This window comes from Rattus norvegicus, chromosome 6 (assembly GCF_021556685.1).
Source record: "Rattus norvegicus strain SHRSP/BbbUtx chromosome 6, alternate assembly SHRSP_T2T, whole genome shotgun sequence".
NCBI classification, from domain to species: Eukaryota; Metazoa; Chordata; class Mammalia; order Rodentia; family Muridae; genus Rattus; species Rattus norvegicus.
Genome location: NC_141539.1, coordinates 98,703,424 through 98,728,479, shown reverse-complemented (window position 1 = coordinate 98,728,479; position 25,056 = coordinate 98,703,424). Strand labels below are relative to the sequence as shown.

Below are 25,056 nucleotides of genomic sequence, written 5' to 3'. Positions count from 1 at the left end.
AGACTAGAGGGTTGAGGGTGTGGGTACACGTGAGAAGGCCCCACATACATACATACATACATACATACATACATACAGACAGACAGACAGACAGACAGACAGCACACATACACAACATGCTTGTTACTTCGATCCAGCCGGCCAAAGCCCAGACTCACCTTCCCAAAGCTCCCCTTCCCCAACACCCGGATGAACTCAAAGTTGTCGATGCCGAATCTGCTGGAAGAATTAACACCGATCCCATTTCCTTCTTTGGAGCCCTCCTTCCCCTGCCGTCTCAGCGTAGACCTGGAAATGAGTTTCTGCAAGAGGGGGCGGGATGTAGAAATTACGCTGTGAGCTCAAGGTGGGTATGGATGGGGGAGACCTCCCTAGTGGCTAGCAGCCTCAGACTCTGCCCAGCATGTGGAGAGGCCAGTCCCGGGAAGAGGTTCAGTTTCTTCAGCTGAAGACTACCCCGCCATCCACTTCTGCTCTGTAGGCACTGCTGTGTGGAGAAAATGTCTAAGCTTGTGTATAAATGAAGATGCCAGTGCCTTAGGCTGGTCACTGTGATTGCTGCCCCAATGGCTTCACCACAGAGCAGTCAATTCTAGGAGAGTCACCTAGTGGCCACTTCATGCAAAGGGTGGTTTTCATGCTTGCTCAGATTCTCAGCAGCAGGACAAGAATATGTTTTTTAATACAAAAACTTAAATTATATAAATATAATTCAGTGTAAAGTCAGAAGGACGATAATTGTGACGAGTAAATGTTAAGTACCTAAAATCCCAGCAGCCTTCTCTCAGAATATAATTTAAAAATAATGTACAAAGGTAGACATTTTCATACTAAAATTTTTTTTTTTTTTGGTTCTTTTTTTCGGAGCTGGGGACCGAACCCAGGGCCTTGCGCTTCCTAGGTAAGCGCTCTACCACTGAGCTAAATCCCCAGCCCCTCATACTAAAATTTAAAATGACTAAATTAATATCTTATTGTACACAGTATTATTTTTAAATGATCACACTGGCTTTTTACATCTTTAAATTTATTATTTTGAGAATGCAAGACTACTTCTAAGACTATTTGTTTTTAATTGTGTGTGTGTGTGTGTGTAGGCATCTGCAGATGTATGCCAGAGTCATACAGGCCAGAAGAGGGTTTTAGATCCCTGGAGTTGAAGGTAGGTGGTGGTGAACCGTCTGACACAGATGCTAAAAGTTGCACTCTGGAGAGCAGAACTCTCTCTTAACTGCTGAGCCACCTTTCCAGCCTCCAGGAGGCTGTTTTTGTGTTTGCCCTTTGAGGTGCCGTGAATGGACCCCACAGCTCCATACATGCTAGACAAGCACATTACCACTAAGCTACTCCCCAACTCTAAGAATATGAATTCTGAACTAGTTAAAAAGGATGGGTCTCGACTCTAGGCCCTAGAGAGACTTACACGCAATGCTGAAAATTAGCCAACTGTGCCACAGCCTGAACCTTCAAGGCTCATATATTTAACCCCATGAAACAGACATAACAAAACAATAAAATGGCTTATATTTAAAATACAGCAGTTTTATGAATCTTCCTTCAAATGTATTGTATACGTTTCAAAGATAGAAGAGTAGTCCCAGCTTAAATTTACTTCCTTAACCATCACTCTTGGTTAGAGATAAAAACTCAAAGCCAGAGTCCCCTAATCTTTTTTTTAACCCATTTCCTCTCTGGTTACTTATAATTCTCTCTTTTTAAAGATGAGTTGTCGACGGGTAGATCCGTCTTCCCCACTATTCAATACCATAGCACTAAAGACACTTGGTTTTAAAGAGAAGGAGGCACTGTCCATTCTGGGACTGTCACACAGCCTGCCTCCAGACCTCACGGCCATCCAGACATGGCTACTTGCCAGCCTCCAAGGACATGGACCAGAAAGACAACACTCAGATTTAAGAAGCAGCCAAGGCTCTGATGGACAGCATCAGTTGGACGTCACTTAGGGAGGTTGCAGGACAAAACACAGCCAGGGCAACCAAACCACTCCACCCACTCCCGAGTGTCCTGAGGAAGGAGGTGGCTGCTGCAGAATGCAAAAGATGAACTCGAAACCCTAGACACAGGCTGCAGTCAGGGGAGTGGAGAACCTGGCACTGGCACCTTCAGTCCCGCCAGAGATAAGGAAGCTGAGGCCTGTGGCTACTGACCAGCTGTCCAGATTGGCCACCAGCCAGGCGCGCTACCCCAGGCATCTGGATTCTGAGTTTCTTACCAGACCAGATTGGTGGGAAGCTGATTTTAAAAGGGGGGAGGGGACAGTCCTTTCTCTTCCTTCATGATACACATGCATGCTCACTGTTTCTTGCCAGAGCTGTATAGACTCTAGTTTGTGAGACAAAATGCTTCTTGTAAGCACCGTAGACTTGTTCAGTGTATTTGCTGGGATTGTGTCCCCCTGGACTCTCGTTCAAGCCCACCACTCCCGAATGACTTTCAACCTACGATACACAACCGGAGGCAAAGGGCTCACCGAGGTTGGAGAAATATTTCCGGGTTGGAGACCCATCCCTGCCAGGGTCTTGGCAAGCTCCACGGCGTTCACCCCGCAGTTTGGGGCCACGTTCGCCTGACACCGAATATGTACGTTCATCTTACATACTGGAGGGGAGAAAACAGAAGCCAGAGTCACCAAAGAGCCAGGCACTAGGTGCCTTCAGAGAACATCGGTAGCTTAAGGACTGTGACGAAAAGATGGTGTGGGCTGGCAACGTGACCTCCTGAGATCAAACTCACGCTTAGAACAAGCCCTGACATTTTTGTCTACTTCTGATGTGTGCAGAGGCAGAAATCCTCGAACAGGAAAGAATAGCAGGCTTCGAATAATAGATTTCTGCTCTCTCCACCGAGGCTTGATGGGATAGACTATCTGGATCACGTGTAACAGTCTCTGCTGCTCTGGCGGCAAGATATGAAACGGAGGTGAGGATGCTTCTCTCAGAGACAATCACAGGCGATTAGATAATGAAGAATCCTGCTAACTGACTTCACTCCCTCTCGCCAGTGAATTAAGGCAGCAGCCTCCAGGCTGCAGCTTCACCACTGTTCAAACAAGGTGGGAAGGGGTTTCTGAAGGGTTTGTGCAGCTTCTTTCTGGGTTCTGCGGTGGCTGGATGATACTCATAGCCCACAGAGCATATCCAGTAGGGCTGTGGTTCTAACTGTTTTATAGGGAAGGAAAAAAAACGAGAGCAAACTTTAAAGTGTTTGAAGGTCAGGGTAAATGACATTTGGGGAAGTGAGCCACGATTCATGTATCTGTGAAGCTCCCGTGACCACGACAGCTCCGAGGTTTAGTCTGGGGAAATAGACTACTGCCATGTTTCTTGAAGTGGGTCCTGCGATGGAAGGCCCGGCTGAAGCCATATGGGACAAATGTCTCTTTGATGGAGTCACTCCGTCTTTGGAGGCACAGAACGATCTAGACGCTATGGGGATTGAGTTTGTCATTTGGGAAGCTTTCTCTATAAAAAAGAACGCTGCGAGAAGCAAAGAGGCCCTGAAGCTTGAGCTCCATTAGCTCCACCGGAAATTGATTGGTATGTAGAGAGACGAGCTGCAAAGGCCTCTAGAAAAACCCTGTGACAATACAAACAAAAGTCACAGGAGCCAAGCCACCGCAGGTCTGCTGCCTTTGGGTACCTGGGGACAGAGGTACGCAGAGGAGCCTCATGCATGGATCTGTCTCCTAGCCAGAAGCGGTTCAAGCAACCCCTCGGCCAAGATGCTGCTTCACTTCGGCTTGCCGCTGTTGCCGGTGAATGAGAGACGATGCTACAGGGGCCGAGAGATGCGCTGTCTATGTTGGTTTTCTCCTTACTCTGTACCTGAGGCTGCTCTGCACCTCCCTATGTAGACCAACCCTTGAGGGTCCTCCTAGGGTGCTGGGGTGAGAGGCACGAGTCACTACACCTTGCTAGAATTCGGTTCTTTTTGTTGACAAGACAGTTTAACTGTCCCAGACAGCCAACAAAAGTTGTCATCCTAGTGTGTGTCTCCCAAGGCTTCAGGTGAACCCCAAGAAAGCCAGATGATCGCATATTGATGGGAAAGGACTCCAGGCCAATAGCTCTACAACCCCTAACAAAACAGGCGCTGCCCTTCACCCCACGTGTAGCCTTTGAAAAGCCAAGAGCTCCCAAAAGCGCTGGGTGCAGTTGGTGAGGTGCCAGCCACCATCAAAGCCTCGGCTCTCGCTCTTTGCCCTGCCAGCTTCTTCAGTCACATCACAGGACTCTTGCAGATAACCCACACAGCTCCTGCCAATGCAACAACTCAACTACTGCCTGCTTCTGGTGAGAGCCAATTCTTACTTAAAACCCAAACCTTCTCTTCTGGCCATTCACCTGTACCTCCTCCCACCTTCCCTCCCTCAGGGAGGCCATTTTCAGATCTCTTTTTCAAATGCCTCTTAAAAGCATACACTCAGCTAACAACTAGCATGGTAGGTCTTGAGATTTAACATCTAGTTTAATCTATATTATTTTAGGGGTCCGACACGGTTCTCTTTACATGTGCTCCAGCCCAACCGACACAACTCAGGTATTAATATGTAAACCATTAGCCCCAGTTCAGATTATAAACCCACAGAGCTTCAAAGGCTTACAGTACGATGCTGTCACGGAGAAGGAGAAAGCCAGTGCTCCTTACTTTTACACTGAAGTCCTTGTCGCATTATCCCCCAGAGCAGGGAGCCACAGTGGTCGCAGAACGTGGGCACCTTGTAGTTGTGAACGTTGAACTTGTGTGGGATGTTGATGCCAAACCGTTGCTCTGCGATCTGGGGGAAGAGGAGGACATCTCAGCTCTAGAAGCAATGTCTTTTGTGATGACCTGGGTGGCAGTGTGGCAATGACGAGGATTATGATGACACCCGAGCTGGGTATATTATTTTACTATACTCAGTTTCTGCTATTGGGGTCTTAGCGCATTTTGTTAGTGAATCAGACAGGACTAAGATACAGGTACGTGTTGGGCCATTCACCATTTGAAGACAGAAGGAGAAATTAACATTTCCTTCATCTTTTATATTGGCATCACAATGCTCTCTGCGTCACACAGAAGACCCAGGGTCGCAGAATGAAACCATTCCACAGTGACCCAACAGTGGCCACCTCATTCAGCCCTTCCAGCAATTGTCTGGCATTTGCATGTAGATTATGTGAGTGCCAACGTAATGGCCTCTTCTGTGTCACTTCTCATGTTCCTCCTTGACATACACTCTCTGGTCAGCATCACAAACTGAAGGAAAAACTACAGGTGCAGCACAAGGAAGGGTAGGACAATGACTGCTTCTCTCTGGACTTTCCTGGCCTCTTTCCTTTATGAGCCGCAGTTCCTATCTCCCTGTGTGTTTCCCTATCACACATGCTCACTGACATGAGTCCCCAAGCTGCACTTTCCCAAGCGTCTGCAAGTCCACTCCGGGTCAGCAACACTCCCCCTGCTTTCTCCCTCTGGAATTTAGAACATGTGCTCATCCCAGGGAAATGCAACGGAAACTTACACACATGGACCTTTCTCTGGAGTCCCTACGGGGCTGAAGGAGGTCTGGTGTCCCTTTGCTTAGCAAGCGTTACACACAGCCGACACACTTGACAATTCTGTTTAACTGCTGCTGATACACACGAGTGAGGCACCGGTGTTTCAGACTGATGCACACAGAGGCTGTGGATCAGGCCTGGGCTGAGAGGGGATCACTAATGGAAAATCCAGATGCTCTACAAGCTCAGGCCTCTTCCCCCAACCAGAATCCTCTCTAGAACAGTGCAAGTGGTACATGCAGCTCGCTGAGCTGAACACTGATTGGGTCCCTGCAAGGCGTCAGGCTCTGAATGCTAAGTATTTCTCACAAGCTTATGTTCAGAATTCAAGGGTCCCCAGCCAGTGGTTTCATTTAGCATGGCTACAGAGTCACTGAGAGATGGGATCTAGCTTTTTTAAAAAGTCCATTCTCGGTGACAGAATTTTGTAGGCAATACCCCACGGCCCTAAGTTTCAGGATCAGTGTCTCCTCTACTCTGCTAGGAACGGTTCTGCTCTGTAGAGCTCTCCCCTTTCTGACAGTCTGAAGCATCTAAAATCACGAGTCAAAGTAACCCCCTTTCTCCTGTTAGTACAGGTTACTGTGGGTAGTTATGAGCCATGTTAGTATGGGTCGTTCTGGGTAGGCACTGTGTGGAAGTGAGGCAAAGTGACTGCTATGCAAAGTGAGGTCAGACTACAAAAGAACCATATAAATCCCAGCAGCACCATTAGGCATCCTAAGGACTATGGGAGGACTGTGGGGAGGGGTGAGTAGGGAGGAGTGGGGGGGGGGGTCAGAGAGAATGGTGCTTAGTCAGCAAACCAGCACTCTTACCTTGGCATCCACTTTGTTAATATTGTTTTGGCAAGTGCAGGCTGTAACAATTAGGTGATGGCAGCGTTTATGGACGACGCAGGTGCACACTGGGAAATTAAATCCAGCAATTACACATTTATCAGAGGCTCCCAGGACAGCCAGTTGCAGCAGTCAACGAAAGCTGCCCATGCCAGAAACTTGGCTCGGATGCCTGGCCACATCCTGCAGGCAGTGCCCTCATCCTTCCTCCATCTGCTGACACCATGCTAGCAAGGCCTTTGTTTACGTTCAAGCCGTCTGCCATCCTGTCCTTCCCCACTGCATCCCATCCTGCACCCACCCTCAGAGGAATCTTTTCACAGTATGACCCTGGTCATATCTGCTCCACGCCTGAACACTTCTGGTGACGACTCACTTCCATCAATGGTGTTTAAAGCCAGCAGGGTTCCAGACCCCTCAGAGGCCACCCATGCTACTTGACATGATTCTCCTCTGAGATCTATCTGATTCAATAAAAACTGACCATATGGTCTTTCTCTGCCTCTCTGTCTAAGACAGCCCACTCGCCTGGTAATTGCGTCTAACACTTATGACAAGATAAAACCCTAAGAATGTCTCACCCAAGAAAATAGCCTGTATCTGCCCCTCTCTAGACCCAAAACTGCCTCTCCTCTGATTTCCTACAGCTCCTCAGACTGCCTCCTACCTCAAATCTTCCACATGGGGCTGAGGCCTGCCCAGAATTCCCTGCATACTGCCGGGTGCTGAATAGGCGACTGAATAAACATTTGCAGAATGGCTCAACAGCTGCCCGAATTATTTAGAACTCCAACACAAGGCTTTCCCATTTTCAGCCTTATCAGGGCGCAATGAGCAAGTAGTTGGACATGGTGGAAGTGAATTTAATCCCAGCACTCGGGAGGCAGAGGCAGGTGGAGATCTGTGAGTTCAAGGTGCATGTGCGTGTGTGCGTGTGTGTGTGTGTGTGTGTGTATGAGTGTGTATTGTAAGGGTGTGTGTATAAGTGTGTGTGCACGTGTGTAAAGGAATGTAAGTGTGTGTGAGTGTGTGTTGTAAGAGTGTGTATAAGTGTGTGTGCACGTGTGTAAGTGTGTATAGGAGTGTAAGTGTGTGTGAGTGTGTGTTGTAAGAGTGTGTATAAGTGTGTGTGCACGTGTGTGTGTAGGAGTGTAGGTGTGTGTGAGTGTGTGTTGTAAGAGTGTGTATAAGTGTGTGCACGTGTGTGTAGGAGTGTAAGTGTGTGTGTGTATGAGTGTGTGTTGTAGGAGTGTGTGTATGAGTGTGCATGAGTGTGTGAATAAGTGTTTGTGTGTGTGTGTGTGTGTGTGTGTGTGTGTGTGTGTGTGTGTGTGTGTGTGTGTGCCATCCACAGGACAGCTCTGAATTGCTCCTGCCACCTAGTGGAATCCTGGGTTCAGCTTCAGGTTCTCAGGCTGCATAGGAACAGCCTCCTCCCTGCTGAGCCTGTGTGTTTTCTGTTGGTAAATGCTCCATGTGAGCTTAGCAAGAATGTGTTGTCTGCTGCTGCTGGCTGGTCATTCCGTGAATGTCAGTTTGATCACATTGTGACAGTGCTGTTTAAATCAACCAAAGCCTCACTGCTTTTCTGCCTGACTAGCAATGACCGGAAGAGCAGCTTCAACAGTAGGCCTGTCTACTTCCGGTGTGATCCAAGGGCCTTGTTCTCACAGGCTTTCCTGCCCACTGTATGTACATGTATGTACACGCCAACCACAAACATGTCTTTCTGGAGAACTGGCCTGGTTACCACTGCACCCGGCCTTTCTAGCTCTGACCATTTCTTCAGTCTCATGACTGCTTGTCTGAAACATCACCCTGTGCTTCTGATGAGGGTGGGCCCAGCATCCTTCTCTCCTACCAGGGGTTGGGTTTTATGTCCTTCGGTGAGATGCAAACAAAACCTTCTCACGCCTCCTGACTAATGTTTTTTCCTGTTCTTTAAAGAGCAGGTGCCCCACTCAAAGTCAGCCCTCAAATGTCCCAGCATTTTGCTGAGAGAAAAAACCACAACCTTGAAGTCATACATTTTAATCTGTTAGACCCAAGTATATCTAGAGCGTCTCAATCTATATAGGAATGTATACGATGGATCTATCACTAGAGGGCACACCCCTATATTAGACAGGTCCAGGCTAAAAGCCATTATCAACCTACCTTGAGAGTTTTCTGCTCACTTGGGGCTGAATTTGCATTTTCAGGTCAGTTACAATCGCTATGTTAATTTACATGCTCTCTTTCCCTAACTTTGACAATTCTGTGGAATTTTCATCCATGAAAGCAAAAATTAGATTCAAGAGTATGTCTCGATCAGTTCTCCTACGTGGAAAAACACATTGCCTTGCTTCCTCCAGAACAGAAGGAGGATTTTCCTTACTTACACGTAAACTAGCTCTGCAGATACATGGTGCTGTTACCAGTCACCGGCAGACTGAAGGTCAAGATGCCCAACGCTACAGGTACAGACTGACCACACTCAGGCCATCAGAAAAGGAGACCCGTGAAAGGCCGAGTGGACCCAGCCCACACCCCCAATGGAAGGAGGCCGCTCTCATGCTTTGAATTTACTTAATTTTAAGTCTGCAAGAATGCTAAGTTGACTTTACCTTAGAATTATGAAAATGAACTATATTTAATTGTGTTTTTTTCTCATATTCATTCATTCATTCATTCATTCGTTCGTTCGTTCGTTTGTTGGGCTAGGTATCAAGACCATGGCCTGGTACATGCTAATATCTCATTTTAAAAACGTATTTAATTTGTATTTTTTGTTTATGGTGTTTGGCCTGTGTGTATATTTTTGTACCATAAGCAGGTAGTGCCCCTGGAGGCCAGAAGAGGGCATCATATCCTCTAAAGTGGAGTGGCACACAGCATGGGCAGCCTCATGGGTGCTCAAGACTCAACCCTGTGTCCACTGCAAGAGCAACAGGTGCTCTTAACCACTGAACCAAATCTCCAGTTCCTCGTTTTTAATTCTAGAACCAGAAAGCTAAGAAGATAAAGCTAATCTGGACAAGCACATCCATTCCCTAGGCAGGTGACATGCACACAGCACGAGACTTCTCACTTTGTCAACAGTGCAACGTGAAAACCAAGACTTTGTCTTCAAGACTCAAGGGCATGCTCACCCTTGCACGCCTTGGTACTCCTGCGTAGCCCTCTTGGGTTCCTGAAGAGCAAACTTTAAGCTGCAAAGCTCTTCTGGGTGTCCTGACTTTTGAAATGTACAGATTCCCTCTCTATAGTCAAAAACATCTGGTAAGAACTAGAGTGCCACACAGGTGCCATGTGACGTAGAGTTCTCACGGTACTGATGGGAGGTAGCCTGGCCTGTTTTCTGCGGGTAATATCACATTTTCACAAAGAAACACAATTAGACATGGTCGTAAACATGTTTTTCTTACCTTGGCATTGATAACCCTGTTTCCCAAATACTCCCCTGTTCAAGACAAAAGGGAAAAAAATGACTGTCAGTCAAATGGTTTCGCAATAACATCTATAATTATAGTTCTCGAGAAGAAGTGTGTTCTCTGGTCCCTTATGAAAAACACCTCTTCGTGGAAGAGGCATGGACAGTGTGCTGTTCTGAGCCCTTGTTTACTACCAGGAGGCACAAAGAACACTGGCTGATGGATTAGACGCTTCTGGTGATATAAACAGGAGGTGATGAGCGTTCCAGGTCCTCCTACCTTCAGCTGTCTCCTAAATCCTTAGTGAAAAGCAAGCCATGTGGAGGAGGCTCAACTCAGCCAGGAGCTCTTCTATTCACACACACACACACACACACACGCACGCACGCACGCACGCACGCACGCACGCACGCACGCACGCACGCACGCTGCTGCTGCTGCTGCTGCTGCTGCTGCTGCTGCTGCTGCTGCTGCTGCTGCTAACCTGGCCACTATCCCTTGTCTTATCTGTGCACCTCCCACTGAAGTCCACAGGGGGGCAGACATGGCGCCACCATCTTCTTTGTGCCCATAGCTTGATTTATGACTCACCCTGATGTGTTCTATGACAGACTGTGTGTGTGTGTGTGTGTGTGTGTGTGTGTGTGTGTGTGTGCGCGCGCGTGTGCATGCGTGTGTGTTGGGGTTGGGGGTTGCACTTCTGTTTACAAATGCCATAAGTGTGCTCACCCTCTACTCGCTCTGAAGGTAATTATTGCTCATTTATTTTCTGCTATAGACTTGCCACTGCTTGCTCAGGCTTACATCTTCTAGGACATTGCCCCAAGTCTTTAGAATTTCTCAACCTTCAATTACATCAGTTCCTAATTCCTGAGGTTAGACTGTGATAGAGGACTACTAGACACTATGGCCTTCCACTATATGCCGTGTGTCTGGACGCCACTGAGAATTAGGCTTTCTCACCACAATTAGTGCCCATAACTGATCACATGATCCATATCTTCTGTGAAGCAATACTGTTAATTTTCCTTTCTCCTCAGCCAGGTTTTCTAATTTATCCCTCTCTCTGATTCATGCCTTTGCATTCATTAGCATCTTCAATGAAGTAACCAGTATACGGAACAATATCTAAGATTTGGGTCGGAAAATTACTTGGTTTTGTTGTTTTACTTTAGTAGTGGGATTAAACTCGCTCAAAGAGGGTCAACATATGGACTGAGGAGTTAAAAGTCAGATCTGAAGAATGGTCCTACTTATCCATACGTTTTTCTCCTGAAACCCACACAGGAGCCAAAGAAGCCTCTAACAGCAAGACCAAGGGATGGGGCTGGGGGAAGCAGGCCATCTCACCAGATGAACTCCCGGCAGTGAGAGCAGTAGGTGGGCTGCCTCAGGTATGTGGCCATGAACTTGTGTCCGTTGACTTGATGGACTCTCCTTCGCATAGCCCGTTGGCGCTTCCTGGTAAAATGCTTGAAGATGCGGTCTCTCTGGAGAGTGGCTGTGTGTTACAAGAAAGGAAAGCATGGGGTGAGGATATGGTTTATGAAGTACTCATCACACAAGCATCAGGACCAGAGTTCAAATCCCCTGGGCCCTCTTAAAAAGCTTGGGCATAATAACACAGGTCTGTAATCTGAGCTCTGGAGGAGTAGGGGTAGAGACGGGAGGAACTCTGGGGTTCTTTGGTTAACCAATTTAGTCCTCACTTCTGCCAGCCCACAACCGAGATGGGGGGGGGGGCTGACTCATCTGGGACCCTCCGATGTCAATCTGGATTAGGTGAAAGTAACCTGTGGTGGGTTCGAATTTTTCCAATCTGATAGACAGAAATAGTGGCTTCTAATCTGAAGTCCTTGCAAACCGTGTAGCATCTAAGGATAGTGGGTGTTTTCCAAGTCATCATACTAACTAGGCTTTCCCCAACATGTGCAGAGACATGACATGTAAAGCCAGCTTACATCCTCAGGATGCTTCTGAAATAAATAGCTGGTATAAAGAAAATGTAAGAAACTAGGTGAGGATAGTGATTTTTAATAATAATGATTTTTAAAATCTAGACTAGAAGACTGACAGACAGTGAGCGACTCTATGGATCATAGAACCATGCTTAGATATAGTTTATTCCCGGGGAGCTGCTCGACAGAGTATGCATAGATTACCCATCATCTCAGCTATTTCTTCATGATGAGAACATTCAAAACCCTTCTTACAGCTAGGTGGTTAATATGACACAAGATTATTAACGACATCACCCTCTGGTGTAGCAGGACACCAGAGTTTGCTGTCTGGCTGGAACTGTTCTCAGTGTATAAAATGATTTTAGTTAGGGTGTCTATTAATATGATAGGACACCATGACTGAAAGCTACTTGGGGAGAAAATGGTTTGCTCCAGCTAAGGTCACACTCTATTCCTGAGGGAATCCAGGGCAGGCACGCAAACAGGGGAGGAACCTGGAGGCAGGAGCTGAAGGCAGAGGCCATGGAGGGTGCTGCTTACTGGCTTGCTCCTCATGGCTTGCACAGTCTGCTTTCTGATTCCACCTAAAACCACCTGTCCAGGGATGGCCCCAACCACAGTGGGCTGGGCCCTCCTGCATCAATCACTAATCAAAAATATGCTCTATAAACTTGCCTTCTGGAGGCATCTTATTTCAAATTATCTCTTCCTTGTTATGTCTAGGTTCCTGTCAAAGTGACAAAACCCAATTGAGTCCATCTCAAATAAATATAATTAAGGAATTGTAGAAATGTAAGAAAGCATCGAAAAGATTATACTCCTAGGACAGAAGAAGGGTAGCCAACCCTTCATGCCTTAAAAGATGAACAGATTCACAATCAGAAATGTAAAGTTCTGCTTGGCAAAACACACACAGCAAATAGTTGATAGGAACAAACTAAAGAGAAAAGTGGCTTGTAATACAAGGGAGAGGGTTACTACATAAGACATATAGAAATCAGCCTGTCTGTCATAGTGGCACAGGCCTGAAATCTAGCTAGTTGGAAGCTTGAGCCAGGAGGCTCACAAGTTCAAGACCAGCCTAGGGTATAGGGTGAATTCAAACCTAATCTGGGCTAGTTAGTGAGATCCTGACTCCAAATAAAAGGTTAAAAAGAGGACTAGAGATACAGCTTGATGGGAAAGCAACTGATAGAATACCCTAGACCCTAGGGAAGAGAGGGAGGGAAGGAGAGAGGGAGGGAAGGAGAGAGGGAGGAACTTGAAGGAACCAGTAGGAAAACAAGTGAACAATCTTGTAAAAAAAATAAGGTAGAGATTATAAAAGAATTTTAAAACTGTACAGATGGCCAATATGCATGTGCAGATGTTGAATCCTGTGTGTGATAGGCACTTAAGAACAAAACTAAATCATGCTCTACCTTTAAATTCATAAATATGAAGAGACTTGTGTGCGCGCTCACAGTGGTTGGTAGGAGGATAAACTGGGGTCCTGAACTGTCCAGGATGTATGGAATATTCTTGGTACAAAGCCTCAGCACGCCTATGTACCAGACAGGCAACACTGTCTTCCTAGTGCCTTCCAGGAACAGGTAATGACGAACGCTTTCCAAGCACTCAGCACGAAGCAACAGTCACGGCATTAAAAACAGAAGCTATTTCAGAACGATTTAGGAGTAAGGACTAATACCTTTCAAAGTTTAAATGTATACTTTCTTATATTCGGCAATCCACTCAAAGGACTTTTGGCTTTATATAAAAAATATGCCAGTAAGCAAGAACACACAGTGAATTTAGGTATAAGTACTACAACCTTTTCCAGGAGAAGCTGGGTCAGCTAGGTGCTAAGGGACACCTATGGTCCCAGGTACCCTGGAGGCTGAAGGAAGAGGTCTGCTTGAGCCCAGACCACTGAGGAACATCTGGGCAACAAAGCAAGACCCTAAAATTTTAAAAATTCTTACATTTAAAATAATCTAAAAACACATGGACACAAAAGGGACACTACTAGCAATGAGTATGAGTCGCGGAAGGGGTCAGTACATCCCAAGTGTCTTATAGTCGTGCATGGAAATGACCCCGTTTTATACACCAACATGCACTAATAGCAGACGGAGGGGAAGTCTACATTAGGCAGTCTGAAGAAGAAAATGCGAGAAGAGCCAAAATGAACTTGGATAGAAGTTGGGCATTCAGAGGCCCAAACACAGGTAAAATTACAGCTACTCTAGGTGAGGAATTTGCAGTCTCTGCCATTATACCTAGTCTATTTCTCGCTCATGTTTTCCGCCTCAAGGAGATAAAATATAGCACTGTCCTGCACCCTGTGAGGATAATGGTTATAGAAGCCATACTTCTGCCAGGTTTTACACCTACAACATCTACAATGTTGGGCAATGGCTACCTGAGGACAGAAGTCACCCGACTTCTTCCTTACTACACTACCAAATCGGGAATCCCCAAGTGACCAGGCTCTACGGTTCCCTGGGAGGCAGATGACAACTGTGAAGCCGAAGGCATCACCACTTAGTCATGTGATCATCAGCCTGAGACACAGCTCAGCTATGGCCAAAGCAGGATGTGCACTGAATTACTACTAAACACTCACCATACCTACACACAAATTAAATTCTCTGTAGGAGTCTAATTACCAAGGACCTCTTCATTTACTCCTTTACTACTACAAAGATGGGCTAAAAGGTCAGCTCGGCTGCATTTTCTTTAATATTTCATGAATTAAATCTTTTTTGTTTGCTCAACGGCTGTCTGCAGCGTTGTAGCGTGAACTGGGAACTTTCCGGATTCGTTCTAACCAGGAAATCTAAGCAGAATCGATTGCTGTCCTCTATGCTGCTCTGGTCTTCTACCCTTTCCAGAATACCTCTCTCTGTTTTCTTGATCTTGCCTGCTCCAGAACTCAGAAGGCTCTGTCAAATCCTCCGGCAGGTAAAATGCTCCCCAGCTGCACCACGGCAGCCAGAAGAGTGTACCCCAATCTCTTCTATGCTTCAACCATGTGAGCCAGGCTTCTGCAGGTCCTGAATCCACAGGGACTCTGCCTGCACGACACTCATTCCTTCCTGCAGTCTTTCCTGTGTGTGTCTTTTTATTTCAAAAGCAAAGGTGCACATGCATGCTCGTGTGCATGCACACACACATTCCCAACCCACATATACACCCAGGAATCCACAAGACATTTGGACACAAAGACTTTGGGGTCTGCATTACCCGCAGTGCTCTTGACTGACGTTATGAACAGGAAGGGGAGAGAGAACTCTCCCACTGCAGACTGGCACCCCACTTCACAAACTGAGAGGACAGAGCAGGCTTCCTCATTGCTTGGAGGGCTTTTCTGTTTACTTAGGTTGGAATTTAAAGGGCTGTAAAAGACTACCTAATCCTGACTGCGGCTCACGCCACCTGGCCTTTTAGAAATCTTTCAAATCATATTTTAGTCAGACACGTTGGGCAACCCTAACCTGCTTTGCAGCTAAAACTTGCATCGCAAGTTCTGCTTGGCTCCCAAGTGCCCAGGGCCTCTTAAATAAATAGGAAGCTGGCTCTGAGTCCCAGCGAGGAAATGAACATTCCAGTCTCCAGGGGTCAGCAGACTTGCAGCCCTGCTATGTCCCTCCAGGAGTTGACTGTGAGCAGCCATTACCTGGACAGGGTGCAGGGCAAACCTATCATTGCCGTGAAAAGGAACCTTTCTTGACGAATTTTCAGTGTTGCAAACCTGATTGCTAACCTGAACACAGTTTTGAGGACTGCCTGGTGCTCACACCTAGAAACCACCATGTAACCCCATGGTAAGAGCTTATTTGTAAAACGTTGTTCTGCACTAAAACTCACATCACACGAGGCTTCACTGAGGGAACATGGAGTTCTGATATCTCTTTAATTCAGCTTTAACTTTACCTCAGAAAAGGTAACGTCTGCACCCTCAGAAGTCGTTTGTCTCACTAACCTGGTGTGAGGTTTTTATTTGGAAACGCTTGGGGAGCATTCAGATACGGGACAAGAGCAATGCTCACAATTCCTAACTTTCTTTCTCTGTGTGCTCTGCGTTCACACAGAGTTTCCTGGTATCCCTGGGAAGTAATACATTTTCTGGAAACTCAGAAACTAACAGGAAGGTTAAGTGGGGTCAAGCAGCCAATGACATCAGAGAAGAGGCCTGATACTGGTTACTGCTGTTGAACTACTGAGTAACACCAGCCGAGGTCTCGCTCTCTTTTTTCTCAAGAGAATTGTTTTATCATTTGTAGTGTATGGAAGCAAAACAAACCAGAAAACCTTCGAGTTGACCAATTAACCAAGTTACGAATCATGACAAAACCAAAAGGCATCATATGCTCCCAAAGCACATCACTGGTAGGCAGTGGGAGGACGCGCAACGGGAAGGAGACTTTTCCTCTGTGTTTCTAAACTCACAGCATAAGCCACTGTCTGATCACGGGACTGTTTACAGAAAGCACGGTGTGCGTGAAGACGGGTGAACCCTGTTTGAGGCAACACTGATATGCACAGAGACAGGCTAGATGTGTACAAAGCACACATTTAAGTGAGTCTTTACCCATATACACTACGCGTGGGTGGGTGCCTTCAGCAGGAGTGAAGAAGGAATCATGGGAAATGCGTATCTTGTCCTCAACTGTGCTGCATAGAGGTGCTGAGACTAGCAGTTGCTTGAAGAAGAGGAGTGAGAATTTGCTGAATTAAGATAGTGCCCAGCTTCCAGGAACTTCTGTCACTGCCAGTGCCCAAGATGGCATGGAGGTCTATGCCTTTTTAAATGGCAGCAAAATCCCAGCAGAGGTATAGAAAAGCAGGGTCTTCTAAGTTCTCTAAAGGAGTTTAACTATATGACCAACAGCTTCCAAGTTCGGTTGATGCCATTAGACTCCTTGGGTAACGCTGCCTCTCAGGAGCTGCATTCAGGTTTCCAAAGGATCTGGCTCCTCTGAGGAAGACTGATCCATATAAAGGCCCAGCATTCTGAGGGTGGGACAGGCCAGCCACCAATGCAAAGGGAGCCTGGAGAAGCAGGCTTGTTACTAGACTGGCTCTCCCAAGTTGGACTAACCATGGTGCACCCCACCAAACGGTGAGTGAACTCGATGTCCCTGAAGCATTCCTTGGTAGCAGGAAGTAGGTCAGAACTTAACTAGCTGTGACGCTCTGAAATGGCACCAAAGTTCCATGAAGAGCCATGGGGGAACCTCTCACCAGGGTTGAGTAGACACCCTCGACTCCTACCTCCTCCTCTTCATCATCTCCTTTTCTTCCTTACCTCAGGGTTTTAATACAACTCCAGAGAACAAGCCCTTGCTTCTCAGGACTTCTAGAAGAAAACTCTGCTCTATCCACAGCCCCAGGTCCTCTTACTCTGCAAGTCTCAGTCCCCTTCATTTGTTCTTATCTCCCACTGGAGAGAAGACTTCTGGACTTTCTGGATGCCCATTCTTCTCTGTAACAACTCATACTTTCTCCATTCCCTTGGCTTTTCACGGTTGCCTGTAGACCGGTGATTCCCAAATGTACATTCTGGCTACATCTTCTCTGTGGCTACTTAGCACCCCTCAATGTATCTCTAAGTGGCCTAAAACTTGACATTTATCAGACTGGACTTTCTTCAACACTGTCACTGTCCTCAGCAGTAACAGTTCCTTTACCCTCAGAGTCACCCAAAGATTCGGGTGATGTCTTCAGAGCTTTTGCTGGCTGTTTGCTGGTCCCTGCTCTGTTCTGTCAGAATCCCCCATCGTAGGCACAAGGGCTCGAGACAAGGACTTAAATGGCAAGTGTCATCAGCCCTGTCTAGCTGTACTTTCTCAATCCTCAAATTCAAGCAACTTCAGATCAAGAAGACTTTCCACTGAACATCTCCACTGAACAAGCTCACTCGTTTACCATAGTGTGACAAGTGCATTATACTTGCGTTGTATTTAATATTACGAGTAATCTGGAGATTATTCAAAATATACACGACACACAAATACTATGCATTCCACATTCAGAGACTTTGCTGTCACCTAGACTTTGATATCTGTGAGGGATCCTAAAGCCAATAATCTCTTGCAAGTATCAAGAGTCAACTGGAGGTCACTTGGGAAAAAATTCCCAAAACAACAGAAGACTGCAGGAGCAAGATACACAAGGAAACGGAACCCAATACTAACACTGCTAACACTACTAACAGGTCTCCATCTTGGGCAAATGAGGCTCAACACTTGGTGGGGAATCACAAGGTACAAGCAAAGCTCGAGGGAGGGATGAAGAAACTAGGTTTCTGCTCTCTAGCTGGTGCGTGCCATTGTAAGTTCATTAACTTACTAGCAGGTCCTGTTTCTTTCTGGTAAAAGGGAGTATGCCAGAAATTCCAGGAACAAATTGAAAGACCTGAGTTCTTTATATTATATATTCACATGTATGTTTGCATACATTTATATACATTCACATATATATATTCATGCAACAGGTATGTTATCATATGTTAATTATATATTATATTAATTATACATATGTAGTATGTCACATATACATACATACAGTATGTGTATATATTATATATGTATTTATGTGCGTATCCTGTATGCTTCTTTAAACTCTTTGTAAAATGGAGTTTAAACATTAGAACATTTTCCCAATAATAACTTTCAATTATTAAGATACGCAGTGCTTCTGCAGAAACGATTTAACCACATACATTCCCTTCTGTCTTTTATTATCAGGTATAAGAATCCTATGGTTCTTGTCATAAAAAAGAAAATGTAAAAATTTCCTGCCTTCTTGCTGTGATTCTGTAAATACTTCATTTTCCCTGAATTGATTTCACCCATAAGTAAATCTGCTGTTATCCCTTCTCTGGCCTTCTTATTTAAAAGGAGAGTTCTTCACTGGATTACCACTAGGTTGCGGAATGGTAGGGGAATGTTTCTCTACTATCAAGTCTGGAGTGGCTCAATTAAGGGCGCATCTCACTGTTACTCTCAGTATTACTTTATCTAAAACGTTTCCCAAAATAGCATAGTATGGTCATCTTGGGTTCAAGTTAGATCACTGTATGCTGGTTTTATCTGCTCAAAAGGTAAGCATTTTTCAATTATCCGGATATTTTCCTTGCATTTTGTTACAAAACTTCACTGGGAGAAAATGACCCTCCCCAAGCTCCTGTCCCCACAACTTTTTAAACATTGTATAAAAGTGAATGACGCTGTGTTCATTGTTGCTGTTCCTGTTTAGAAAGAGCACTATGGGAAATGTGCACGATTCACAGACTATTACAAAGTTAGCCTAAAGCCAGGCTTAGTCGCACAGATCTTTAATCCCAACACTAGGGAGGCAGAGGCAGGCAGATCCCTGTAAGTTCAAAGCCAGCCTGGTCCAGCCTGGTCTACACAGTAAGTTCCAAGACAGCCAGAGCTACACAATGAGATGCTACTGTCTTTAAAAGAGGGAGAGGTGCCCAAACGACAGCCGTGGGCCTGGAGACTCCCGGCACCCACACAGTGGCTCACAGCCTCCCTTAAGTCCTGTTACAAGGGATCTCACACCGTCTTCTGCCTTATACAGGGACCAGGCACACACTAGACAGACAGACCACATGCAGGCAAAACATAAAATGAAAACAGATAAAAAAATATAAAATTTTAAAAAAACAATAAAGTCATCCTAATCCTTACTATACATATAGCCACCAAATGTCTTGGCAAACATGCCAAATACATACACGACAGTCACAGTCTTAAATTAATGGTGCCACACAGGCCCTTTTAGCCCCCACCCCAATCTCTCCACATCATTTTTTAATGGCTGATGTTAACACTGAAGCTACCATAGACTTATCAACTCTCATACAACAAATACACATCCCAACTGAAGTGATTCCACAGTATGAGCACACCCCTCCCCATGGAAGCCAGGCTTCTGGCCGCTGGAATCTGTTTTTCTCTTTTACTTGAAACTTAGGGACTCATTCCACCCCACCTCAGCCTCCAACCCCAGGTTGGTCTTCCTTCCTCACACACAAAAAAGATTCTTACACAAACAAAGTGTCCAACCAAAATCTTTTCCAGATAAACATGTGTTTCCTGCCCGTTCGTTTGGCTTATTCCATTTCCCTTTCAGCCCCACCCCCACCCCCCTACTTTTCCACTGTGGCTTCCTAAGGTCCTTTCAAAGCTCCCAAGTTCTGGGTAGATGATTTAGAAAACCCTACTGGGCATTAGCCATGGAGACAGCTGCCCAGTCACTTCCTTCTCCAGTTGCACTGCTAGAAATTCCACTGCGTCCCCATCTTCACTGTCTCCCATGGCTGATCCACCAGGACTTTAAAAATCGACCCTGTTCACTGGAATCACTGATATGAAGCCTTTCACTGAAAGTAAAGAGGTCACACAGTCAGTTCTCTGCAACGCTCCCAAGGGATTTAAACATCAGCTAATCTTTTTTAAATTAATAATTAAAAAACAACAGACAAAGAGATGCTTCCTGTAATCCAACGTCATTTATATTACTTGGTCACTCCCTCTCAGAAGCTAAAAAATGAAAAGCATACGTCTTGGCTGCCAAGCTGGGACTTCTGATGTTGCTTAGCAATTATATGACTGCTTGAATTAAACAATAACCAAATTAAATTTAAAAGATTTTAAGAATTAAGCATGCTGGTGTTTTGGGTTTGTGGTATAAATAAAGGTTTGACAAGGACACTTAACTTCTAATGAAAATAGGTGTTTGAATGAAATTCCCTCCTCGGTGACCCAGTGTCCTTAGGCTGGTGCTACCAGAAATGGATCCTATTCAAGTTCATTCTAAAGGGTCCTTCTCTGCTATCGCCTTAGCTTAGTCTATGGCACCGAGTAGAAGCTTTGAGAACTTTAGCTCTCACAGTAACTGAAGGAGCTACACAAGCTGGCAAAGGAGAAAGACAGTCAATACTCTACCCATCTGTGGAGCCTGTGACCACGGCAACTGGCCCAACAAGGTCTCCCCAGAAGTGCAATAGTGGTACCTTGGGTGAAACCAAAAACTGTCAAAATTGGACTTAAGGAAGGTCCAAGGGAACTCATGCCTAGTTCTCAACCTAGCCAGATACCCAAGGACGGAGAGGTCATTGACCCAAGAGGAGAACCTGGATATACTAAATCCTATTTGAAAAAGCAAACTATGCAAGAGACAAGAAGGACATTGCATGCTCAAAGCTCAGCGCCACCTACAAGTGTAAGAGGAGATTATCATGGGTGGGACCAACTCACTGGCAATAGCACTACCCTTGGGAAGGTCGTACTGGATAGGGTAACAAAGCAGGCTGGGCAAGCCATGGGAGGCAAGCCAGTCAGCAGCACTGCTCCAGGGCCTCTGCATCAGTCCCTGACTCCAGGTTATTGCTTTGAGTTCCTGCCCTGACCTCCCTCCATTAAATAAAACCTTTCCTCCCCAAGTTGCTTTTGGTCATGGTGTTTTATCATAGCAATAGAAGCCCTAAGATGTAATCCCATTGGATGATAGGACAAATGTTGTGAGTCCTGATATGAAGTTACAACGTTGAACAGAGGCAATACTCTGGATGAAACTGTATTGTGGGCAAAAGGAATCCTATACATGTCACATGTTGCCTCTGAGCTGACTGGCAAGGTTCCCTAGAAACAGAAAAGGCTGAGCTAAGTTATCAGCGGGTGGGTTTTCTTTATCCTCGTTCTTTGAGTCTGTGTAACTAGCAAAACTAGCTGCTAAGAAAGAGGGCAAAGTAAAGGCGGCTCATGACCACATGCCTTCACTACGTAGATACTTCAAAATGTGGGAGATGGTCCTCAAAGATCTATGCTCCTTAAAAATGTTGATCTAGAATTATAGATATGTAGATAGATATAAACAAAGGTACAGAAAGGTATCAATGACATTCAGTGAAATTTCCAACGGCAAAAAATTAAAACCAAAATACCAAACGCTTACACATAAGCCAGGAGAAAGAGGCAGGCTAACTACGCTCAATAAATTGCTCTAAGTAGGGCCTGCAGCCCTGAACTTTAGAATTCATTGCAGACACATTAAGCTTCCATGCAGATCCTCTTACTGAGGTTCTATTTTACAAACCAGTAGAGAAAGGGGAAACGGAATTAGTAAAACATACTGGTAGGAAGGTTCTCTAACAAATTCACGGCCAAACACTAAGCACAAGAAATGCGGAGGTCCTGAACACCAGAAAATACTACCAGGATGGACCAGGTAAGACCACATAATGGAGGGAGGTCGGTTTCACCAGAGAATATACTGTATTTATTGCATAGCAGGGTTTTAAAAGTAAACTGATGGACAGCATTTACTTCTAACGTAAATAGTGTTTTGTGCAGAGTCTGAGACGAGAGGGGTCACGTGCTGTCTCAGCCCACCTGGAACCCCTCTGAAGATGCTGCGCTCACACCCGTTCTGTACACCTTACTCCGTCAGTTGTCCCGAAGTGCTCCTTGGCTTGGCAGTTTCCAGTTCAAGGAGGTTTGCTTTCATCCTTCTAGGATGAGAACTGCCAGCTCACGGGGCAGATCTCTGCTTGCTTCTGGAGAAACCACGGCACTGTCTTTCAGGGGTTGTGCTGTTTTTGCAAAAAGTGAAAAAGTCTGGCACGTCCCGGTCTCAGGAAGATTTGGTGTGTGAGTATTTTCATCATTCGTGTTGTAGCGCTGTCATAGTACGTTTTTAATGAGGACTTCCTGAATTCCTAAGCACACTGAGCACCACCCCACCTGTTTAGTAGTTCTTGGTCAGACAAAAATGTCTTTTCAAACCTAAAGAAACAGTTCTCTTTCATTTGAACCGTGACTTACTTGGGAACCTTTTTTTTTTTTTCTATTGAGAAAAGAAACATGTCTTTACATTGGTTCCATGGAATGCAACAGAATATTCCCTGGCTAAGACACACAGACTGGGGGTTGGGGATTTAGCTCAGCGGTAGAGCGCTTGCCTAGCAAGCGTGAGGCCCTGGGTTCATCCCCAGCTCCAAAAAAAAAAAAGAAAAAAAAAGAAAAAAAAAACAGACTGAACGGAAAGGTGGCAGAAAAGTAAGAGAGTGTGTCTACTTTTCACTTATGCTATACTGAGCTTTAAATTCCCACAAATATAAGATTATCTGGGCCAAAATATATAGGAAAAAAGTTTTTTAAATAAAACTTCTCATTAAATAAGATAACACAGCGTAAGATATAAAGTTTTGATGCCTTAAAAAGATCACCCACATGACTTTCTGTTTACAGTTCCAGCACGAGAATACAGCCTTTTTATTTTCCTGGCCTCTTTCGGATGAATCTTGTTAGCCTCATTATCAAGTTCCTAATTAATTGACAACAGCCCCAACTATAGCAACTGTCACAGTAGCTAGCAGACTGTGGAAGAGTCCAGGGGACACACATTCCAGGACCCTAGAGGCTCTACAAGGAGCAACTCTGGGTGTGATCTCTTGCCTTTGTTTTGGAAGGAGGCACTAAGCTATTGTGCAGACTGCCTTAAAAAAATATTCAGCCTCATCTTTGATGACAGAGATCAAAAACAGCAGAGGAATGTGGGCCTTCTGGACGTCGAGCATTTACAGTCAGTCACCATGTGCCGTGAGAAACAGAGTTGACTCCGTACTACAAGCTTCTATCTGACCCATCACTCAGAGCTTACAGACTTAATGTAAACACAGTCATCCGATGCAGGGACACAGCAAAGACAGCGCTCTTCCTGGCCCCAAGCTTGACTTCAGCTTCGGATTCGCACTCAACGAGAAAATAGGAGCGGCTTCACGTGACGCAGAAGGAATGGAGCCTTTTGTGTCTCCCTCTATTCCCTACACTAACTGGAAACTCCTGTAAAACTAGGGGGAGGGGCGTTCTGAAATAATTAAGAGATAATCCCATCCTGTTTTAGCTGGGCGGCATAGGCCTCCTTGTCTCCCAGTTCCTTGGGCTGTAGGGCAGCATCCATTCACAGCCCCCCACTCTAGCACACACTCAGCTGCCTGTGCACTTTCTGTGCCTTTTGTTCTTAAAGATGTTTATTTTAGGCGTCTTGCAGGTCAGAACTAAGGTCTATGGTTTTGTATCCTCTCAATCTGTAACAATGAGTGTAAGTTCAAGGCCTGTCTGAGCAACAGAGGGAGTTCAAGGCCAGCAGAGGCGATTTAGCCAGACCCTGTGTCAAAAGAAAAGGTTAAAAAGAGGGCCGGAAATACAGCTCGGTGGGAGAGCGCTCGCTTAGCCTGTATGAGGCCCTGTGTTTAAAAGTAAAAAGAATACGGTTTCAACCTTTGTTCTCGAATACCACATGGGACATGGACCACCCCATTCAGGGTCCCTTAAAATATCTAAGCAATAAAAGGATGAAACCAGGGCTTCGGAAAGCTGGTCTGCCTCCTTCTCCGAAAAGAGGTTTAAAAACACATAGAGAAAGCAAGGTAGGGAAAAGAAAAGAACAGAAAAGGAAAGAAAAGAAAAGAAGAGAAAAGAAAAGAAAAGAAGAGAAAAGAAGAGAGAAGAAAAGCAAAGCAAAACATTTCTAACAAGGTCATGTAGCCAACCCTTGAGTCTCAGAACCACACCGGTAGGGACTGGACTAGCGTCTGCGCCTCACAGACACTGAAATGTCTCACTTATCCAAACTGAGACCTGCCACTGGAAGATTTAGTGTGTCAGGGCAAAGTTAGAGATGGACACAGATGTCAAAATTAAGCTGACCATGTATCAAACGACCTTTGCAAAGAGTCAGCCATAAACAGAACTGTCTGCTCAAATCAGAGCAAAGCGGGGTTCCGGGGTCCGGTGATAAACTGACACTTCCAGAGGGAAGCTGCCTCTGCTCTCGACAAGGACCTGCACGTCCCCAACAAGGGCCCACACGTCCCCACTTCCTCATCCACATCCATCAGGAGTGTGCCCTGACTCACGAGAGAAGAAAGAGTCCAATCCTGTCACAGGACAACTTGCTGTGTTTTCTTCTGATAAAATTCCTCTGTTATCAAAGACATGGGGTGCCTTGCTTCTCACTGCCACTGAAGAGAAGACATTCTGAACAGAAACTACTTTAAAGTAAGGTACAGCCTCTCCACCTAAGAAGATGAGTGACAGGGGACTGTCACCCTCCCCTATCTGCAGCAAACACAAAACACAACTGGGCTCCTCACAGAAAAAACTACTGTGTGAAACAAAAAAAGGCTTTCCCCGGGTTGAAGGGCTATTCCGAGGAGAGCCCTCATGCAAACAGTGTGGGTGAAGGAATTGGTTCAGTCTTGCTTCTGCAGTGTTGGCTG

The 25,056-nt window shown here is 45.6% G+C and overlaps 1 protein-coding gene across 4 annotated transcripts in view; it reads right to left on the bottom strand.

Annotated features, from left to right (window-relative positions):
- Positions 1-25,056, bottom strand: part of Prkch (protein kinase C, eta) — a 198,970-nt gene that overhangs the window by 82,300 nt on the left and 91,614 nt on the right. For all 4 annotated transcript variants that reach the window (NM_031085.2, XM_087554889.1, XM_087554886.1 and 1 more), the window contains 6 exon segments: positions 159-302; positions 2,492-2,619; positions 4,669-4,798; positions 6,380-6,468; positions 9,808-9,842; positions 11,164-11,314. In NM_031085.2, coding sequence (NP_112347.1) covers positions 159-302; positions 2,492-2,619; positions 4,669-4,798; positions 6,380-6,468; positions 9,808-9,842; positions 11,164-11,314 — 677 coding nt within the window.